Source organism: Leptodactylus fuscus, chromosome 9 (assembly GCF_031893055.1).
Source record: "Leptodactylus fuscus isolate aLepFus1 chromosome 9, aLepFus1.hap2, whole genome shotgun sequence".
Lineage (NCBI taxonomy): Eukaryota > Metazoa > Chordata > Amphibia > Anura > Leptodactylidae > Leptodactylus > Leptodactylus fuscus.
The window spans coordinates 72,993,720-73,017,820 of record NC_134273.1 but is presented as its reverse complement, the minus strand read 5'-3'; the positions used below and the strand labels follow the sequence as shown (position 1 = coordinate 73,017,820).

Below are 24,101 nucleotides of genomic sequence, written 5' to 3'. Positions count from 1 at the left end.
GAGGTATTGAGATCGTGAACCTAATTCTAGTTTTAATAGGTGGTGAGAACCTGTACATGGAGGTGGTTTTTCACACGTACTATCATGAACATTTATGAAGGGCATCAATACCAGAGATATGATGGGGCTTCATTTTTTTATCTTTGCTATGAAATGAAAGAGCTGGCGTAACCACCAAAACCTAAAATAACAGTTTAGTAAGATTAATAGAGTAGAATGTTTAGTAAAGCTGTCACCCTTCATGAGGTTTGCCGTTTCGGTTTATTGTGCAGTTGTTGCAGTTTATTATGTGTAATAATAGTAATAAATGACAATAATATCTGGAGAAATTTTTGTGTCGAAGCAACAGCTTCACTTAGTCCTACACCTAAGTAATATCGAGCTTGAATGCTATTCATGTCCAGACGGCTTTATAGTATAGAAACTTTTTTGTTTTTCCCGAACCCACACATGAAGTCCCTTCTAATTTAGATTTTAATTAGAACCCTTTGGCTCACAGCACAACTCTAATTATTTGTTATCATGTGTTGCTTGTTGTTATGAGTATTATTGTTATTCAGCTGTTATTGGACATGTTAATAATTCAGAGCCACCGACTAGAAAATCTTTTATCATACTGTCAAATTTTCATCCACAAAGCACCTTGTGTAATTTGTCACAGGGACTACAGTCATATAACATAGAAATGGAGCAAATGTCATCCCAAAAGAATGGAGAATGGAACCTTATTGCTTATATGGTAAATAATGTTTTCTTATATTAGATATTTTTAGAATATGACCCAAGAATAAAACTTAGCTAAAGGGGTTATTGCACAAAAATGATTCATCCAGGTTCCATCAATCCCAAGAACATCTGTATGTTAGTTCTGCTCTGACACAGAATGTGCACCTCGCTCCATTCATTTCAATGGGAGCACTCTGATACCTCCGGCACTCTAATTGAATTGTATGGGGGGATGGGGGGGCATTCATTCACGTCCCCTATTCTATGTTTCTAATAAAACAAATTCAATTCAATATTACAACATGCTAACTAGAGATGAGCGAACACTAAAATGTCCGAGGTTCGAAATCCGATTCGAACAGCCGCACACTGTTCGACTGTTCGAACGGATTTCGAACCCCATTATAGTCTATGGCAGGAAATGCTCGTTTCAGGGGTACACAAAATTTGATAAAATTATACTTACCAAGTCCACAAGTGACGGTCGGGCTGGATTCTCCTTGAAGTCTTCTCCCGGCGCAGCGTCCCCGCGTTTTCTTCCGGCTGGAATTCACTCTGCCTAGGCATCGGGGCCTAGGCAGAGCCGACTGCGCATGCGCGGACATGCGCAGTCGGCTCTGCCCGGCCCGACGCCTGAGCAGAGCCGACTGCGCATGCGAGGGCATGCCCGTGCATGCGCAGTCGGCTCTGCCTAGGCAGGATGCCTAGGCAGAGTGAATTCCAGCTGGAAGATGCCGCGGGGACGCTGCACGGAGAAGACTTCTAAAGGTAAGAGAAGAACCAGCGTTGATTGGCAGAATGTATAGCATTCTGCCAATCAACGCTGGTTCTGCATCGAACCTTAAACTTTGAACAGCTAGTAGTGTTCGATCGAGTACGAGTATTTCGAATACCGTAGTATTCGATCGAACACCTACTCGATTGAACACTACTCGCTCATCTCTACTGCTAACAAAACCCTTAAAAGGTTGCGATTCATGACAGCAAACAATAAGTGAACACACATAAACACATATAGGATATCACTGTATGATACAATATCACAAAATAGTATTGTTCTGAAAAGCTAATTATATTGTAAGACACAAATCCAGGACACATCTATCTATCTATCTATCTATCTATCTATCTATCTATCTATCTATTTGCAAATTTGTGGTCCATTTGCTTGGATATGTCCAAATGCAGCAAGTTTATTGCAAGGTGGGCAGATTTCTAAAAACATAGTTCCATGACAAATTGATATGATGACGATCCATGAGTGACCATACAATGAAGGAGGATGATTTGTAGTCTTTCAAGGCTTTTGTTAACTTGTTGTGATATTTTATAGAATTGGTTTTGAGACAGATTGATAATTTTCAAGGAATTATTAAGTGATGACCTATCCATGGGGGCCATCAATTGAACGAGTCATCAATCCTTATGGGGTATTAATTGAAGATGCACACAAAAATAGTCATCACTGACAAATAATATGATATATGGGCACTGTATATGTTGCCATAACTGAAATAAAAATGTGAACCCAAAAAGTTGCTAACACACCACCCATCAAAAGCTAATTTTAATGAGAGCTATATGTTTGGACTACACTACCCCAAATTTATTAAGAAACCCAAGTCTAGAGTCAAGAGACTATTTGTAGGGTATGGTAAGGATAATATGGATGAAATACACTTGGCCTGAATTCACTGGAGGCTAAGGTCCAGAGAGAGGCGAGTCATTTTAGTGTAGGGTCCCTTGTCATTGGAAAATGCAACTATCTATCTATCTATCTATCTATCTATCTATCTATCTATCTATCTATCTATCTATCATCTATCCATCCATCCATCTATCTATCTATCCTTCTTTCTAAAGAAAAACAATTGTAGCAGCACCAGCAAGTCTGGGGATCATCCCATAAATTGCATGGAAGAAACCCTTCTCCAGGCAAAAGGGTTTACAATAGAAAAAACAATCCGGTCTGCCAGCAACTTGTATGGATGGAAAAATGTCCTCATATTCGAAAAAGCAGTATTGGTCCACACTGGGACCTTTCTTTTTTTACACTTGAGAAAGGTCCCAGTATGGACCAATACGTGGTCTACTGCTTTTTCCAATAAAATGACATTTTTCCATCCATACAAGTTGCTGCAGACCGGATATTTTTTTATCTATCTATCTATCTATCTATCTATCTATCTATCTATCTATCTATCGATCTATCTATCTGTGTCTATCTATCTATCTATCTATCTATCTATCTATCTATCTATCTATCTATCTGTGTCTGTCTATCTATCTATCCATCTATCTGTCTGTCTGTCTGTCTGTCTCTATCTATCTGTCTGTCTGTCTGTCTGTCTGTCTGTCTGTCTATCTATCTATCTATCTATCTATCTATCTAATACCTCTCTCTTAAAGGTAAGCATATAGGCACACCATCTGCACTTCTTATATTTATAAGTATGCAGTTTCCTATTAAAAGTAAGCTGTGCCATGCTTACAAAATTAAACTAAACCAACATTTCAGACAAGTGGGGAAGATAATCCTCGCCTTCAGCCAAATGCAAAAAAAGGCAGCAGATTTCAATTATATTCTAATATCCACTACACGCGAAAGATATATTTTGATTTCAGATCTCTTTTTAAAGTTTATCGACAGTTTAAACCTTGGACGCGCCAATAAAATAATCTGCACCTCCTGCTGATAGTTTTATCTGTAAACAACCATAATCTAGTCAAGTAATGGCAGATGTGAAATCACATTAAAAATAACAAAGATACTGAAAAATAACACAACGCAAAATTATTCACGAGTTCCATTCCGACTTGTTTTTGAAATGCCCATTAAGGGCTATTAACAAGTTAGCAATAATAAACAGGATTATAAAAGTCAGAGCGGATACGTATTACAGAATCAAATCTTTTGTATTTTCAAAGCAGTAATTGGATGTTGGTCCACTAAATGTTCACTCAACCTTTGCATGGCAGTCACATCCTTGGCAGCTGTTTTGTATGCAATGACAAATAGTAAAATGAATTATTTCAACTGCTAACTGTCCTGAGTACTGGAATTTTCGACTGAATATGACACCGTCCTTGTTATCTTACTAAAACACTTGGTTAGACATGACTGCCTGGCTCAACTGCTTAATGCGACAAGGAAAAAAAATAAATAAAAAAATCAAACACTTTCAGTGCATTGCTTCTCCTATGGTTTTTGGCAATGGATTTTGCACGTCCTGCAGTTAAACATGCTACCTTCTGCTTAATATTTAAAGACACAAGGGCGAGCCACCAAGATACAGCTCCGAGAAGATTAGTCGGATAGAGAATGCTCGATACGGTAACAGAAATTTGCAATAAAATATTCTGTCGTTTTTTTAGAACGGTGTATGTTAATGTACGTACGTGGATACAGACTTCCATTATCATACACAATGCATCTGACTGTCTCCATGAATATGTAAAGGAAATAAATGGGATAAAGCTGCTACAGTACGCTCTCTGTCCCATTATTATAATAGAAATGCATATTTATTGTAACTCTTAAAGGGATAGTCCGGACGGGAAATAAAAATTGACAATAGACTGGGTTAAAAAATAAAAGTAGCCATAACTGCCTTATTTATTCCCCATTGCACCTCTGTATTGGTACCCCAGAGAATTTTGCAAGGTGTGGCCGCAAGTTTCATATCAGCCCTTGTTTGGTCTAAGCTACCGCCACTGCCCGCTGTCCAGTCCTGCATGTATGATAAATTGGTTTTAAAGCTGACCAACAGCATGCCAGCCCATGTCCAGTTTCCCCAGGTTTAGGACGTTAACCTCTGGGCGGAGCGAAGTGGTAGTGTGAATGCCCCTTAAACTAGAAGTGCTATTATTATATATCAACATTCATGACATTGAAACTCCCCAGGTGACCGCTGAGACCCAATCACAGGTGTCAGTGGTGACCTGGGGCTACTGACGTCACCCAGAGGTTGGAAGAGGCCATATGATGCCCAGGAAAGAACACCAGATGCCATGAGAGAAGGTCAGTATGTGGTTATTATTTTTCTGCACCTCTCTGTTTCCTCCGATTATTATATTCTGGGGACCCTTGGTGAACTCCCCATAGTTTAGATATGGTTGAATCAGAAATTTTTGGAAAATTTGTAATGAACCCAGCTTGTTATGGAGTGGTTCTCTCATCTCTAGTCTCTACATCTTGGCACTTTCACACGTATTCCCCTTCTCCCTTGCATTCTTAACTTGCCTAATGTTGGAAAGAAAAGCTGTATGAGCCTTCAACCAACCGCTTTCTTAAAGGGGTTGTCCTAACAACAGATGGTAAGGTAACAAGTTTGTCAATACTAGGACCCTCACAATCACTAGAATGGGGATCCCCTGCCCCTCTATTAAATTAACTGCATGCTTCCACTCCATTAAAAGTCTATGGGCAGAGACAGCAAATACAGCGCTCAGCTATCTTCATCCGTTCCATAGACTTTCAATAGTGCAATGGACCCTAGTAGTCCATTCCCCAACATGTATGTGAAGACATGCCCATTGACAAGAGTGACATCAGTGGCCAATCTTTATACAACCATTTCTAGGAGAAACACTACAATACATAAGGGGAAATTTATTAAGGTTGGAAATTCTTAATCACTTCCCCGACTGGTGTGAGATGCATCTGAATTAATAAGAAACATCAGAATTGACATCTATGCCAGTCTCAGACTTCTGTAAATTTCAGGCATAACTCAAGCCAGTTTTCTATTTTATTGTGCCGAGGTGTCCCCGACCCCCTTGGTGCAATAGAGGACCATACATGGGCCACATTTATGCCTATAGACAGCAGAAAAATAGCATAGCTAGGTTACTAAATGACCCCAATTTTCCAAGGATATAAGTTCGAGAATTATTTTAAGGGGATTGCCAGTATTTCCTAAACCCGTCACCTCAGGAGAAGTTTTATGTCCCCTTTATACGAGAACAATATTTTAGCAATATACCAGTTGCATTCTTCGTCTTCTTTTTTTTAACCAAATTAATTTTTCAATTTCCTTTCCACCCAACAATACATCCAATCTTCTTCTAACCCTTGCATGTGAAACATTAATATTTGTCCCTGCTTATATAAATTGTTGAAGGGCCTTTCATTGTATCCATTGCTATTGTATATCTGAAGCTTTCCATTGTTTGATGTCATTGGATTGTTCTTGCTTATACGTGATTAAATTGGGATAGGAAGAATTGTATATTTATCTGGAATCACTTTGAAGGTCTGTCATTTATACTCGGTATCTCAGCCTAAGAGTTGATTGATGACCGCGGCATCGAGAAATTAACCTTCTCAAAGTTAGCTCTTCCTATCAAACCAACATGTATTTCTTTCCTAAATCAAAGCAGTATACATTACAGTCAGTATCCCTGGGTTGTCCTTGATGTGATCACTTGTAATAAGCTCCATATTGTTTTACAAGATCTAACAGACATGTATTCATCTTGCCGGGTCTTCTAACCACAAAGCCATGAAATTACCATACAACAACTTACAAAAAAGCCGAATTCACCATCATGTCCATTAACCCCTAGAATGTGGTTATTTTTGCTTTCAGGACACATCATAGTCTCTGTTTTTGCTTCAATGCATTCTCGCGGCCATAATATTTTGCTTTTTCACCAATGTGTGAGGACTTTTTTTTAGTATATATATTTTTTTTTTTATTGCATAGGGTTCAAGTTATATACAGATTTGTAATGCAATGCACAAGAGGTTCAATTTCATCATTGTTTCTTATGTGTATTTTTGAAATTTTTGTCAACATCTTGAACTTTGCTTTAAATTTTAATTTAGGCTGTACTGATTAATAGGGGTTGTCCAGCCGACACCTGATGCCCCACCTATCAGCTGCTTGCAACAACCATCAGACGGAGCCGGTAGCAGACAGCTTCCTTCTCTGTATCATGGTCATGCTCAGCTCTCAATCCCCACACTGTATAGTTCTGGCACTGAAAGCTGGTTGACAGACCACACCAATCTGATATTGATGAAAAATATTGGCAACCCCTTTAGCCCGGGCCCCACGGGATGTAAACACTGTGATTTGCTGATGGCAAAAACACAGTGGGAGATATTTACATTCAATCACATTTAAGCTTGATTTTCTTTCCATAACACAGGGTGTCCACTTTCTAGAGACTCCAAAAAATCTTGTCAAAACATATATTACTCAATGAGAATTAAGAAACCTTCATAACATGAGGCAGTGTCTTCCCTTTATGGTTAAGTGCACTTTAATCTGACACGTCATATTACTGGATATTCAGGTACACATCTCATCATTTCTTGGATAGTTTGTAGACTTATTACAATAACTGTTAACCTTCAGGAAGCCCCACAAGAAAAACTTCTGGTGGACTCAAATCAGATGACTTTGATGTTCAAAGCCCCCTCAATTTGATTCCAAATTATTTGATCCAAACAAATTTTGCAGAAATTGAAATGGAACATTGTACAAGAAATTGGCGCAGTGATGCCAGATATATTTAGCAGAACAAACAGCAATATGGAGTGTCGGGTTTACATGTGCTTGACCACAAATATAGGACACTTCCTGTGCATGTTATAAAGAGATCCTGGTTCTCATTGGGTACTGTATGTTTCGACCAAATTCCATGAAAATATATTCACAAGTAATGTAGTTTTAGCTGATTTTTCTTGGAATGCCCTATACATTGGGACATCCCATACATTGGAACACCCGGTACATTGGAACGTTCTGTACATTGGAACAGCCCGTATATTGGAACACCCGATATATTGGAATACCCTGTACATTGGAACACCCGATATATTGGAATACCCTGTACATTGGAACACCCTGTACATCAAAACACCCCCTACATTGGAACACCCTGTAGACTGGAACACCATGTAGATGGAACAATACATTGGAGCATCCCGTACATTGGAACACCCTGTACATTGGAACATTCCATACATTGGAACACCCCGTACATTGTAATACCTATATATTCCAGTGCCTTATTTCCTCACCTATGACCTAGGGGTTTATACAGAACAATCATGGGAAAATTTAGGCCCTCTACCATATGATACAGTACAGACAACTAGGAGTAAGAGTTTTCCCCCATTCCAGTGCAGTTGCAATGCCTCCAGAAGTAGATATGCAAACACAACAACTCTGCAGTAGGCTCCGTTGTGTCCAGAGCATTAAATTAATAGGTAACCAGTTAGACTTTAAGGTAATTGGAATTGCCTGGTTTTCACTGTAATTTTGAATAATATCCCTTCATCATAATATATGAATAATGAACAATTAATTGATACTTTTTGCATATTGTTATAGGGCTAATGGACGCCCCTAATTTTACATATTGTATTTCAGATTCTAGTTACAGTTCACAAAAATGTTGTAAAAGTTATTACTGGCTCTTACTGTAACAAATATGATATAAACCCTATCTTAGAATGTATGTCATATGCTTCTATATATAAGCAGGAGATAGAAAGATGTAATCTGTCAATATCTCTATCTGGCAGGCAAACAATCTGCTTTGTGATAAACTACTAAGCCATCTGTATAAGACTTTGATAAGGTTCTTATGGACTCTGTCACAAGAGCGTCTTCCCTCACGTTCTATTCAGAAAGCAAATAAATATTAAGGTGATTCAAATACCGATGCACAATCTCCCTTATTCCAAGGATGATAAAGGCTCTGTCACTTCTGGTGTCTCGCCAGCAAGCTACTTACATTTATATTCTTATTGGAATCTGCATAAAGAGGCAGTATAAAATATCTTGCCATTAAAATTGGATATTTATAGTGTGGAGATTTTAGTGCTGAAACAGATCATCAAAGGTTTGCTACAAATTCAATGAATTCTTAATACGTAGGATACAAGAACAGTACTATAATCTTAGTACATCTGCTATATTATGTATAGGGTTATGAATCAAATTCATCTTTAACAATGTTAGACATAGAAATTAAAAATAAAATCAATCAATCTATCTAGCTATCTAGCTACCTATCTTCTGTCCATCTATAGACAATAGATGCGTATTTCCATTCTTAGAGACAAACCATTATCTGTTTTTTTCAACTTTGAGGTGCAAAGATGCCTTGCTCACCCATATGAAACAATGGTCACATCAGAGCAACTTTAGGATTTTTTTCATAATATTGTAATATATCACCCCAGCTACTGTCAGGATTCTCAATTCACCTGCTTTACCTTTAAGGTAAATGTCCAATTTTGCACTGGTGTATTTTGTATGTGGTTTGTGTGTATGTCCATAAGCGTCATGTGATTATGTGTATCTCATTTTGGATATCAGTGAAAAACCTATGATCAGTTGTTATGGATACCTGGAGTAAAGCTGTATCTAATCCTTCCCCATGTAGTACTGTGTTTAGACTCAAGTATCTAATCCTTGTTGGTGTGGTACTGTTTGCAGATGCACATATCTAATCCTCCGGCGTGTGGTACTGTGTGCAGATGTGTGTATCTAATCCTCCCCTGTGTGGCATTGTGTGAAGAGGCGCGTATCTAATCCTCCGGTAAGTGAAACTGTGTGCAAACGTGCCTATCTAATCTTACGGCATGTGGTACTATGTGCAGATGCGCGTATCTAATCTTCTGGCGTTGTGGTACAGTGTGCAGACAGGTGTATCTAATCCTCTGGCGTGAGGTACTTTGTGCAGATGCGCGTATCTAATCCTCCCCAGTGTGGTACTGTGTGCTGAGACGCGTATCTAATTATCTGGCATGTGGTACTGTGTGCAGAGGCATGTATCTAATCCTCCAAAGTGTGGTATTGTGTGAAGAGGCGCGTATCTAATCCTACGGCGTGTGGAACTGTGTGTAGACACGCGTATCTAATCCTACAGCATGTGGTACTGTATGCAGACGCTTGTATCTAATCCTATAGCGTGTACAACTGTGCGAAGACGTGCGTATCTCATCGTCTGGCATGTGAAACTGTAAGCAGACGCGTGTATCTAATCCTACGGCATGTAGTACTGTGTGCAGACGTGCTTATCTAATCCTCTGGTGTGTGGAACTGTGTGCAGATGTGCGTATCTAATCCTCCCTTGTGTGGTATTGTGTGAAAAGGTGCGTATCTAACCCTACGGCGTGTGTAACTGTGTGTAGACGCGTGTATCTAATCCTACGGCATGTGGTACTGTGTGCAGATGCGCGTATCTAATCCTCTGGCGTGTGGTACTGAGTGCTGAGACGCGTATCTAATTCTCTGGCTTGTGGTACTGAGTGCAGAGGCATATATCTAATCCTCCAAATTGTGGTACTGTGTGCAGACACACGTATCTAATCCTCCCCTGTGTGGTATTCTGTGAAGAGGCACATATCTAATCCTGAGGCATGTGGTACTTTGTGCAGACGCGCGTATCTAATCCTCCCCGTGTTGTACTGTGTGCTTAGACACGTATCTAATTCTCTGGCTTGTGGTACTGTGTGCAGACACACGTATCTAATCCTCACCTGTGTGGTATTGTATTAAGAGGCACGTATCTAATCCTGCGGCATGTGGAACTGTGTGTAGAAGCGCGTATCTAATCCTACGGCATGTGTTACTGTGTGCAGACGCGTATATCTAATCCTCTGGCGTGGGGTACTGTGTGCAGACGCACGTATCTAATCCTCCGTGTGGTACTGTGTGCTGAGACGCGTATCTAATTCTCTGGCTTGTGGTACTGTGTGCAGAGGCATGTATCTAATCCTCCAAAATGTGGTACTGTATTCAGGCACACATATCTAATCCTCCCCTGTGTGGTATTGTGTGAAGAGGCGTGTATCTAATCCTATTGCGTGTGGAACTGTGTGTAGACGCGGGTATCTAATCCTACGGTAGTGGTACTGTGTGCAGATGCGCGTATCTAATCCTCTGGCGTGTGGTACTGAGTGCTGAGATGCGTATCTAATTCTCTGGCTTGTGGTACTGAGTGCAGAGGCATATATCTAATCCTCCAAATTGTGGTACTGTGTGCAGACACACGTATCTAATCCTCCCCTGTGTGGTATTGTGTGAAGAGGCACATATCTAATCCTGAGGCATGTGGTACTTTGTGCAGATGCGCGTATCTAATCCTCCCCGTGTTGTACTGTGTGCTTAGACACGTATCTAATTCTCTGGCTTGTGGTACTGTGTGCAGACACACGTATCTAATCCTCACCTGTGTGGTATTGTGTTAAGAGGCACGTATCTAATCCTGCGGCATGTGGAACTGTGTGTAGAAGCACGTATCTAATCCTACGGCATGTGTTACTGTGTGCAGACGCGTATATCTAATCCTCTGGCGTGGGGTACTGTGTGCAGACGCACGTATCTAATCCTCCCTGTGTGGTACTGTGTGCTGAGACGCGTATCTAATTCTCTGGCTTGTGGTACTGTGTGCAGAGGCATGTATCTAATCCTCCAAAGTGTGGTACTGTATTCAGGCACACATATCTAATCCTCCCCTGTGTGGTATTGTGTGATGAGGCGTGTATCTAATCCTATTGCGTGTGGAACTGTGTGTAGACGCGGGTATCTAATCCTACGGCATGTGGTACTGTGTGCAGACGCGCGTATCTAATCCTCTGACATGTGGTACTGTGTGCAGATGTGTGTATCTAATCCTCTGGCATGTGGTACTGTGTGCAGATGTGTGTATCTAATCCTCTGGCATGTGGTACTGTGTGCAGATGTGTGTATCTAATCCTCTGGCATGTGGTACTGTGTGCAGATGCGCGTATCTAAACCTCTGGCATGTGGTACTATGTGCAGATGAGCGTATCTAATCCTCCCCCGTGTGGTACTGTGTGCTGAGACGCACATCTAATTCTCTGACTTGTGGTACTGTGTGCAGAGGCATGTATCTAATCCTCCAAAGTGTGGTACTGTGTGAAGAGGCACGTATCTAATCCTCTGAAGTGTGGAACTGTGTGTAGACGCGCGTATCTAATCCGACGACATGTGGTACTGTGTGCAGACGTGCATATCTTATGCTCTGGTGTGTGGAACTGTGTGCAGATGCGTGTATCCAATCTTTTGGCATGTGGTACTGCGTGCAGACGCATGTATCCAATCCCCCGGGGTATGGGACTGTGTGCAGATGCGTGTATCTAATCTTCTGGAGTTTGACACTGTGTGCTGATCTGTATATCTAATCCTCTGATGCGTGTATCTCAGTTTGGATATCAGTGTTGTATTGTGCATGTGGAGTGACCATGTGTATTGCAGTTGGAATATGAGTGAAAGACTTGCAGGTTTGTATTGGCTAAGGGGGGGGGCACTGTGTTTGGAATGCTGTATCTCAGCAACGGTACGTCCGAGTGAGTTGGAGTCTCGTCTTAAACCTTCCCGGATACCTGAAGTATCTCTGTACCAAATTTGGTGAAGATCGGTCCAGCCGTTTGGTTCGCATTAGCGCACAGACAGACAGACAGACAGACAGACAGACAGAAATTCATTTTTATAATATAGGGAGATATATATATATATATATATATATATATATATATATATATATATATATATATATACACTAGAGGGAGGACCCGGCTTCGCACGGGTATATTACATTTTACGTTTGTGTAGTGGCCCCATAAGAATTGTCCAGTTTTGCACTGGTGTATTTTGTATGTTGTTTGTGTGTATGTCCGTAAGCGTCATGTGATTATGTGTATCTCATTTTGGATGTCAGTGAAAAACCTGTGATCAGTTGTTATGGATACCTGGAGTAAAGCTGTATCTAATCCTTCCCCGTGTAGTACTGTGTTTAGATGCAAGTATCCAATCCTTGTTGGTGTGGTACTTTGTGCAGATGCACATATGTAATCCTCCCCGTGTGGTATTGTGTGAAGAGGCGCGTATCTAATCCTCCAGTAAGTGAAACTGTGTGCAGACGCGCATATCTAATGACTCTGGCTTGCGGTACTGTGTGCAGATGAGCGTATCTAATACTCTGGCGTGTGGTACTGTGTGCAGATGCAAGTATCTAATCCTCCCCTGTGCGGTATTGTGTGAAGAGGTGCGTATCTAATCCTACGGCATGTGGAACTGTGTGTAGACGTGGGTATCTAATCCTACGGCATGTGGTACTGTGTGCAGACGTGCGTATCTAATCCTACGGAATTTGGTACTGTGTGCAGACACGCTTATCTAATCCTCTGGCGTGTGGTACTGTGTGGAGACGCACGTATTTAATCCTCCCCTGTGTGGTATTGTGTGAAGAGGTACGTATCTAATCCTACGGCATGTGGTATGGTGTGCAGACACGTGTATCTAATCCTACGGCATGTGGTACTGTGTGTAGACGCGCGTATCTAATCCTACGGCATGTGATACTGTGTGCAGACGCGTGTATCTAATCCTATGGCGTGTACAACTGTGTGAAGACACGTGTATCTAATCCTTCCCTGTGTGGTATTGTGTGAAGAGGCGCGTATCTAAACCTACGGCGTGTGGAACTGTGTGTAGACACGTGTATCCAATCCCCCGGCATGTGGTACTGTGTGCAGATGCGCGTATCTAATCCTATGGCATGTGGTACTGTGTGTAGACACGCGTAGCTAATCCTCCCCCGTGTGGTACTGTGTGCAAACACGCGTATCTAATCCTCCCCCGTGTGATACTGTGTGCTGAGACGCGTATCTAATTCTCTGACTTGTGGTACTGTGTGCAGAGGCATGTATCTAATCCTCCAAAGTGTGGTACTGTGTGCACACACACGTATCTAATCCTCCCCTGTGTGGTATTGTGTGAAGAGGCGCGTATCTAATCCTTTGGCGTGTGGAACTATGTGTAGTCGCGCATATCTAATCCTACGGCATGTGGTACTCTGTGCAGACGCGTGTATCTAATCCTATGGCGTGTACAAATGTGTGCAAACGCACGTATCTAATCCTCTGGGGTGTGGAACTGTGTGTAGACGCACGTATCAAATCCTTCAGTGTGTGGAACTGTGTGCAGAAATGCGTATTTAATCCTCTGGTGTGTGGGACTGTGTGGAGACCTGTGTATCTAATTCTCTGGCGTGTGATACTGTGTGCTAATCTGTGTATCTAATCCTCTGGAGTGTGGAACTGTGTGTAGACGCCTGTATCTAATCCTTCGGCATGTGGTACTGTGTGTAGACGCGCGTATCTAATCCTATGGCATGTGGTACTGTGTGCAGACGCGTGTATCTAATCCTATGGCATGTACAACTGTGTGCAGACGCACGTATCTAATCTTCTGGAGTGTGGAACTGTGTGTAGACGCGTGTATCTAATTCTACGGCATGTGGTACTGTGTGTAGATGCGCGTATCTAATCCTATGGCATGTGGTACTGTGTGTAGACGCATGTATCTAATCCTATGGCGTGTACAACTGTGTGAAGACACGTGTATCTAATCCTCCCCTGTGTGGTATTGTGTGAAGAGGCTCGTATCTAATCCTACGACGTGTGGAACTGTGTGTAGACGCGTGTATCCAATCCCCCGGCATGTGGTACTGTGTGCAGATGTGCATATCTAATCCTATGGCATGTGGTACTGTGTGTAGACGCATGTATCTAATCCTATGGCGTGTACAACTGTGTGAAGACACGTGTATCTAATCCTCCCCTGTGTGGTATTGTGTGAAGAGGCTCGTATCTAATCCTACGACGTGTGGAACTGTGTGTAGACGCGTGTATCCAATCCCCCGGCATGTGGTACTGTGTGCAGATGTGCATATCTAATCCTATGGCATGTGGTACTGTGTGTAGACGCGCGTATCTAATCCTCCCCCGTGTGGTACTGTGTGCAGACGTGCATATCTAATCCTCCCCCGTGTGATACTGTGTGCTGAGACGCGTATCTAATTCTCTGGCTTGTGGTACTGTGTGCAGAGGCATGTATCTAATCCTCCAAAGTGTGGTACTGTGTGCACACACACGTATCTAATCCTCCCCTGTGTGGTATTGTGTGAAGAGGCGCGTATCTAATTCTTTGACGTGTGGAACTATGTGTAGACGCGCGTATCTAATCCTACTGCATGTGGTACTGTGTGCAGACGCGTGTATCTAATCCTATGGCATGTACAACTGTGTGCAGACGTGCGTATCTAATCCTCTGGAATGTGGAACTGTGTGCAGACGCGTATATCTAATCCTCTGGAATGTGGAACTGTGTGCAGACGCGTGTATCTAATCCTATGGCATGTGGTACTGTGTGTAGACGCGTGTATCTAATCCTATGGCATGTACAACTGTGTGAAGACACGTGTATCTAATCCTCCCCTGTGTGGTATTGTGTGAAGAGGCACGTATCTAATCCTACGGTGTGTGGAACTGTGTGTAGACGCGTGTATCCAATCCCCCGGCATGTGGTACTGTGTGCAGATGCGCATATCTAATCCTATGGCATGTGGTACTGTGTGTAGACGCGCATATCTAATCCTCCCCCGTGTGATACTGTGTGCTGAGACGCGTATCTAATTCTCTGGCTTGTGTTACTGTGTGCAGAGGCATGTATCTAATCCTCCAAAGTGTGGTACTGTGTGCACACACACGTATCTAATCCTCCCTTGTGTGGTATTGTGTGAAGAGGCGCATATCTAATCCTTTGGCGTGTGGAACTATTTGTAGACGCGCATATCTAATCCTCTGGAATGTGGAACTGTGTGCAGACGCGTGTATCTAATCCTATGGCGTGTACAAATGTGTGCAGACGCACGTGTCTAATCCTCTGGAGTGTGGAACTGTGTGTAGACGCCTGTATCTAATCCTTCGGCTTGTGAAACCGTGTGCAGATGCACGTATCAAATCCTTCAGTGTGTGGAACTGTGTGCAGAAATGCGTATTTAATCCTCTGGTGTGTGGGACTGTGTGCAGACCCGTGTATCTAATCCTCTGGCGTGTGATACTGTGTGCTGATCTGTGTATCTAATCCTATGATGCGTGTATCTCAGTTTGGATATCAGTGTTGTATTGTGCATGTGGAGTGACCGTGTGTATTGCAGTTGGAATATGAGTGAAAGACTTGCAGGTTTGTATTGGCTAAGGGGGGGGGGGGGGGGGGCACTGTGTTTGGAATGCTGTATCTCAGCAACGGTATGTCCGAGCGAGTTGGAGTCTCGTCTTAAACCTTCCCGGATACCTGAAGTATCTCTGTACCAAATTTAGTGAAGATCGGTCCAGTCGTTTGGTTTGCATTAGAGTACAGACAGACAGACAGACGGACGGACAGACAGACAGACAGACAAGAATTCATTTTTATAAGATAGGGAGATTATATATATATATATATATATATATATATATATATATATATATATATATATATAAATATAATCACTCCTCCCTCCTGACACAGGTTGCCAACTAATTTTGGTTTCTCCAGTTTGGCTACCTGATTTGTATTTGATTGTTGTACTGACCCATGGCTTGTTCTTTGGATATCACTTTTGCCTGCTGATTTTGCCTTAGATAAACTCGTGTGGTTTTGACCCTTGGCTTTCTACTGGATCACTTCTGTCTTCTGATCCTGCCTCTGTCCTGTGCTTGTGCAACTAATCTCCTGTTCCTGATCTACCCAGTAAGTGAATTTGGGGTTCTGCTTTTGGTCTAAGTTTGCTGTGTGTTTATTATTTCTACAGCTTTCTGTTTGCTGACAATTCAGATTATGCAAAAGTCTATCTGTCCTTGCAGTCAACTCTGGTGAAGGCGTCTGAGGGTTTGTCTTGGCTCATAGTGCTGTGCTGATTTTAAATAGCTGGTTGTAATCCTCGCTGTTATCAGCCAGCTCCTGCTTTTATTTGATCTTACATCTGAACCCTAACAGCAATCCATCAAAGCTGTCATGCGCAGTACGCTCCTCACATTTTCACCGAACAGAGTGTACTGCGCATGCTCAATAATGTCCGTACAGCTCTCTGACACCTGGATGAGTTCACTCGCGCATCGGAGGGCTGTACGGACCTTACTGCGCATGCGCAGTACACTCAGTTTGGTGAAGACGTGAGGAGCGTACTGCGCATGCGCGCAATTGCAGCCTTGGAAATATGACCACTGGCCGGCATGCACAGTCGGCTCTAACAGGGTCTCGCTGACGAAGAAAGAAGATGACAGACAAGGGGAGGAGGCAGATGAGACCTCATTAGCATACTGGTAAGTACCGGTATTTCTAAGGAACGGCGCGACGGAGACCAAATCTAAAGGTAGGAGACAAATAGCCTTTCTTAAGGCTATTCTGACGTGGTAATTAGAAAAAAAAGTTGCTTTAATGGTAGAATCCCTTTAAGTCTCAACGATCTGCCCCAAAATTATCTCTATGCCTTATACTAGGATTAGAATAATTAGGCAACTTCCAAAAGATACAATGTCATCAAATATGTAAATTCTTAAATCCAATATTCCTGCCTGAAAAATGACCATTTCCATGTGGCAGGAAACTGTAGACAACAAACTACTTATGGCAATAAAACAAGGAAAAATATACTGTAAAATCTAAATGGACACATTTTAAGAAGCTTTAATTAAAATTATCATCCTATTTTTTTTTTTTAGGCGCCGCCCCCTGAGAGGCTGGCTGCCTTGATGCAGTGCTCCAAGCTGGGAGAAAACTTTTCTTTCCTTTTTCTTTCCTTTTTCACTCTTTTTTCTCTATCTTCAAGAATCCGGTAACCAAGCAATCTAGCACTATGAATTTAGCAACTATAAATCGAATGGAAGACCCTGTGGAGTTTTTTGTTCCTTTTGTTTCCATTGTAAAGCATGGGCTCAAGACCTGGTTCAGCTGGTTTCCACATGTGCCTGTTACCATCCCCCCAGCTAGGACAGCATGGCTCAACATGCGGCATGGAAGAGAAACCTACATGGAAATGCGGACTTCTTCGTTCAAGGAGATGATTTCTGGCGTCAGTTGCTGATGTGTGAAGATGCTACAGCTGACTGGTATTTCTTTCTATTACTGTGGACACGTGGGACTCTGTTACAACCTGGGAACCTACCATCACCCACCTACCCCAGGAGTTATGGAAGCTTGGCAAGAGAGCAGCACCATGTATACCTGGATGGTCTCTGACTTCCTTGGGGCAGTAGAACACTGTGGTAAGGAGGAGGAGGGCTTGTGATGAAGGACATTTGGGGCATTTTTTGTGGTTAAAAGGACAATAGTGCTGATGCAAGATACCGAACTATCAGCTGTGAGCAGGAGATCTCACCACCTACCAAAGGAACTGTCACATGTTATCATAATAGCTGACTATGTCCCCCACCTCTGCAAAAATTTCTGCTTGTTATATCCACATGCTGTGACCCCCCTCCTCGTGTCCTACAACCAAGTCGGCTGTATTATTATAATTATTATTATTAACATCAATCTGCACAGAGAACTAAATGATCCTGCAGTGTGTCTGTGTTTCTTTCTTTTTTAGTTGCTATGATTCCTAGGATTTCTCTATCTGCCATGAGCTTCTATGTGTTTCGCTCTTGTTATATACTACTGTACCATCTATGAAACTGTATCTTTGAAATTTCCCCATTGTGGGACTATTAAAGGAATATCTTATCTTATCTTATCCTTACTAGTACCAGGGTGTTTTCTTGTATTTCGTGTATTTATGTGGAAGGTTAATGTCCTCCTCACAGTGCTAAAATATTATGTTACCTGGTGAACCACAAGAAAACAGGACAAATAAATCCTTATTAAGTAATAAAACCCCTGATGTGATTAATAAAACTAACTGCGTTTTTATAGATGACACTAAATACTTTAATTGTTTCTATAAAATGATAATGAAACCCTGGGTCTCTTTCCAGGATACCCTCTAAGCTGTGCAATCTGCAAATAATGGGATGATAAATAGGAATCTCCTGTTCTTCAAGTTCTTTTAAGTCTAATATTTAATATATTTCAAGGGGTTGCCCTTGGAAAATTAATAATGAGCCCTGGAATTTGTCTCATTTACACAAAAGGAACATAACTTGCATTGTCCTTCCCTTCCTGTAAGACCTGTTCCTAACATTTTTTGTTCTTAGTTGGACCAGAAATGGTGACAACAGATCAAACTGGTTGGGTCTGACTGATAGCTGAGTTTTATATTTCACTCCCAAGGGGATTGACTGGAGAGGGGTAAGGACCAGGGGTCCGCTGGGGAAGAACCGCGCTCACTGGTGCGTGCAAGAAGAAGGTGAACCAGGATCCAGACAAAAACGATTTATTGAATGTTAAGAATACAGCATACAGCACAACGCGTTTTGGGCCTAACACTGGCCCTTTCTCAAGTGCAAAAAATGAGAGCACATGCTATCCATAATACTGGGGATTGACTGGAAAGGTAAGACTACTTCACCGATCTAATGGGGACAAAGGACGCTCAGTGGTAACCTATGAATAGGCCCAAGGTTGCGATAGTAGGTTGACCATATGTTTCCATTTGCTGTTCCGTATGGGTGCTGTATGAGATTTATGTTGTTACAATTGGATTTTCTTTAGGATAGGTCATCAACATGTGATCGTTGGGGTCCAATAGACCTGAACCCCACCAATCAGCTGGTTAAAGCGGCCAAAGTGCTCAGATTAGCCTCTTCACTGAATACCAAGCATAGCACTATACACATCTTAGGCTGTGGAAAAGGGGTAAGTCTTGGAAAACCCTTTAATAGCCAATCATACTTGCTGGCAGCTTAGGTCAAAAAGTTAATACTAGTCATTACTAATAAGTATATGACTTCGTTTTGCAATGGTTCTCAGGATGAGAAAAACAAGGGACCAACACCAGACCCTTCTATGGATTGTATCTGATATTGCAGCTCTGTTACATTTCAATGATAGGGGCTAAGCTGTCATACCACACACTAGTATAACTGGTGGAAAGATATGGCCTTGTTTTTGGAAGACAAGATATTTGCACTACTCTGGCATCTAAATTTGCACAATTTGGATACTCATAGTCTGGTTTTACAGGCTACACAGTGGTTTTTATGGAGTGTAATATGTGTAACCTATTGGTGGATACTCTTGGCAACCAACTTTGAAGAGGCTGCAGCATTTGGTCTGGTACATCTTCTACTTCCTTGACTTGTGACATTACAGTTGTAGCTCAGTCACATTCAAATGAATATAAAATGCAAATAACCTTCTGGAATTATCTATGGACTTCTTGGAATAACATCAGTTGGATTTTACTTTGCCATAAGGATGTTACTATAACAATACATTTCTCGTATCCATAGATGTGTACTCAATTTCCTTATGATATAAATGCCTTACATTATATGTAGTGTTATGTTTTTGTAACTAAAAACAACTAAATTTAGATATAAAATACATAGTACTGATCTTTGCCGCGAGAAGAAAAAGTTGCCATGCTCGTCCAAATCCTGTACCCTCTAGGTCCTGTATCGAGCTGATCGTGCCACGTGTCGGACCCCAATGATCTGATATAAGTGACCTACCTAAAGATAGTCCAAAGAATGGATGAATCCCACAAAAATAGAGGAACCAGCGTTGGTCCAGTTAAAAAGTCTTTATTGAAGCAGAAGGCACTACGCGTTTCGGGCAAAACAGTGCCCATTTTCAAGTGTATAAAATTGATTTTAAAAAAGCAAAAAAAATTCAGTTAAATATCATAATACAGATAATTTTATTATAGTATATTATACTTTGTCAACTAAAAGATAACTTTCAAAGCCAACAACTATAGCTTTTGTTAATGTCTCGATAAAAGGGGGAAAAAATTGCTTTTTCTCAAATACCATTTGAAAGAAAAATTTTACAATATCGAATTACATTCCATGAATGCAGCTCGACATGAATTTTTCATAAGATTCTCCTGCAAAAGGTGAAGTATTGTATGGGGAAACCACTCAGCCAGATGGGTCTACTTTTCTATACCACTGAGAGCACAATGTAAATGTCTGCTTGTCTTTAAGTGTCTTTAAATGGCTTGGGACAATGATCAGAACTATCTTGATGATGATAAAATGTAAACAAAATACATAATAAGCAGAACTTTCTTTGAAAATCCCAATGCACATCGAGCAAATCATGCCTGAGAATCCCGAATACTGTTTGTGCTCTGCACCATTTAGCACAAAATCACAATAAGCTTAAACATTTGCTACAATATTTTGCTTCGGGGACCTTGAATCAACATTAAGATCAAATGAAAACAGCATTTAAGCTCAGCTAATTCCACCTTGGTGCTTTAAAAACCATTGACTAGTTCACATTCCGCCAAAAAAAGCCCCATTATATTGTTTTGTGTTATAAGTCGTAAATTTAAAATCAGTCAAAGAATTACCTTGGTACAGATGTAGCAAACCTTAACTTAACCATGGAAGTAAACAATAAACAGCTACGCTACTCAAATTTCATTAGGATTGTGTCCCCAGAAAATAATCTATTTTTAAACCAAGTTTTTATGCTTCACATATTTTTTCAGAAATTTTGATGATTTGTATCAAATTTTCCATGTCACTATTTATGTTTAAAGAAGATATCGAGGATTAGAAAACATGGCCGCTTTCTTCTTCTAAGGAAGTGACATCATGTTTGTTGGTCACATGACACTTAGTGATGGGCGAACTTACTCCTACCGAGCTGGGTTTGAACCCGGATACTCCAAACTGTACTGAACCCAAAACAAATTGAAATCTGAGAGTTTCATCGATCTCTAATGACCATGCTGCACCTTAGTCTTGGTTCCCATCTGCACTGGATTCTCCATAAAAAACTGCTGCTAGCAGATAGACGGTCAGGCCAGATGGCCACCCCCAATGATCAGAAATATAAAATAGAATTTAAAAAAATTGAAAAAACAAATTTGACATATTACACTGATTTTAATAAATAAAAAATTTACATGTAGCTATATATGAATTTACATGAATTAATTTTTATTTATAGTTTTTTTTTTTTTTGGCCCCAAATGAGATGTTATATAAATCTAAAAAGACAATATAATTTTATATCTGCAATACTAGTTACTAGTTCGGCCTCACAGATCCAAAAAATGAAAGGCGCTCATATTTTCGCACAGTGGCATCCCAGGTCACCGAGCACTACCACAATCATCTCCATTCACTTTTATGAGATAATATGGCCTATCTTAATGAAATGGATGCAGCAGATAATTTTTTCATTTGATTTTAAAGCTTCTAAACTCTTAAGTGACACACAAAAAGGAAATTCTCACCTGTCCACAGGCCAGACCCATACCCCTTTCTCCCATGCCATGGGGACAAGAAAGATTTAGCTCCAAGGCGTCTGCACCAGAAGCCTGTAAAATAAATAGAGATAATTGCAGGTTAGGGAAATATATATCTATGCCAGTACATAAACAGTAACACATTTTGGAAATCAGAAAATATTTCCGAATATCTATGGAGTTGTAGACTTCTCTGGTATCAGCCAGGCCAGTAACTTTGGAAAAACCAAGACCCTACTGAACACCTTCCTTATTACTGATAATATAACATTTACACTTTTCTTAGACCCTGACTCTACCATGCCTATAGCTCCATAATCAAACCATAGTTTATTAGATTACAGTTGCTGTTGTCAATACTGGACCATGTTAAGTAGTCATTGGCCACAGCCATATCCACATTGACGTAAAGTTCCCCAAAAACATATAGGTGTGATACTGGAAAATTAGGGTGGGGAACATATCAGGGTGAAAGTTGTGCATGAGTTGTGTTGGTGATATATTGTCTCCCGACTTCTGCAGAAAGAAATTTAAGTGAAATAACAGATAAATGGAGTTCTGGTCTCTGAAACCGGAGCTCCATGGGATGTAAATGCCGCGATTTGCCTGTGGTAGAGACACCGTGGGAAAAAAATCATGGCGTTATACAGTCAGGGCAAAGCGTATGGGATTCTAGTGAATCCCATGCCCACTTTGCGGTAAAAACCGCGGTGCAAACATGCCGTGATTTCCAAAACTGGCGTGGTTTTGGAACCCGCAGCATGTCAATTATATCTATGGAAACGGTTTCCCCATAGATATAATTGTAACAGAACATCTGAAGAGGAAAACTTTCTGTCTAAAGCGCTGTATTTCCGCCGCAGTTTTTCCCGCACCACGCTTTTGCTGGGGCCTTAGCCTAAAGGGGTTGTTTTTATCAGAGAGATCCCTTTTCCTGGGGCAATCCACTGATCACCGCTGGTCCTGTCCCCCATAGTACGAACAAACACCTGATTTTGCTGAGGAAAGTGGAGATCAGCTAGGCATCCTTGTGGAAATGTTAGTATAGACAATGGGATCCATCTGCTGTGTGAACATACCCTAAGTGAAGATCACTCCGCACAGAGAACTAAATGATCCTGAGTCTTTCTTTTCTTCTTAGCTGCTATGACTCCTAGCATCTTTTCTATCTGCTATGAGTTTGTATGTGTTCTTTCTTGTAATATATTGTTGTATTATCTTTGCTGCTGTAACACACTGAATTTCCCCATGGTGGGACTATTAAAGAATTATTTTATCTTATCTAATATTATCTGTGGTTTTTCCATAGACTTATATGGGTTGGGCAAGACAAAAATGAAAAAACACGGCAGTAAAGAATAGGGTTGAGCGATTGGGATTGGAAAAGATCGCGTTCTGATCGGCGATTAAATTTCAGGATCGCGATCAGCTGGAAAATGATCAGAAATCGGATTTTGAAATCTCAAGATCGGCTCAACCCTAAAAGTGACTTTTCCCATAGAGAAGCATTGACTAGGGCTGAGCGATCGGGATCGGAAAAGATCGGATTCTGATCAGCGATCAAGCAAATTTCACGTTCGGGATTGGCTGGAAAATGATCGGAAATCGGATTTTAAAATCGATCCTGAAATCTCAAGATTGGCTCAACCCTAGTGAAGAAGTAAAAAATGCAGTTTTTTTCTTTATGTTTTTTACACCATTTTAGCTGCATTTCACTACACATTGCCTTAGCCTTACTGAGTACTTCAACCTATACAGCAATATCTCTGCTCTAAGCTTCCCAATGCCACAATGATGAATTTGTGATGTCACAACATTTCCCAAGTAATTTAACATATAAATGTAAGGACAGTAAATGTATTCCATTATTTTATGCGAATAAAAAAATCATATTCAATTCAGTTCTAATTCCTCTGTCTAAAATCTAACATTACTTCCAATTCAGTTTGTATTGCTGGTAGCCCTGGTCATATTTTCCTATATACACTTCATTCATTTAGCAGTTGCCATTACAGTTATTATTATATAAATATGTCCATTTTTTATTGCGGCCACGGTATATGGAGTATTGTCCCCCATTATATAAATGTTCCGTAGAATTGTTGTGCTGTGATTATAAATTACCTTGTAACGGAGAGAAACCTTCAAGGAAAAACATGTCACACAGCTGATACCGCATGCAGAATGTAAGC

General features: G+C 41.0%; 1 protein-coding gene across 1 annotated transcript in view; it reads right to left on the bottom strand.

The window, feature by feature from the left end:
• Nucleotides 1–24,101, bottom strand: part of DPYD (dihydropyrimidine dehydrogenase) — a 655,808-nt gene that overhangs the window by 170,782 nt on the left and 460,925 nt on the right. The window contains exon 16 of the mRNA XM_075286742.1: nt 21,898–21,981. Coding sequence (XP_075142843.1) covers nt 21,898–21,981 — 84 coding nt within the window. The remainder of the gene's footprint in view (nt 1–21,897; nt 21,982–24,101) is intronic.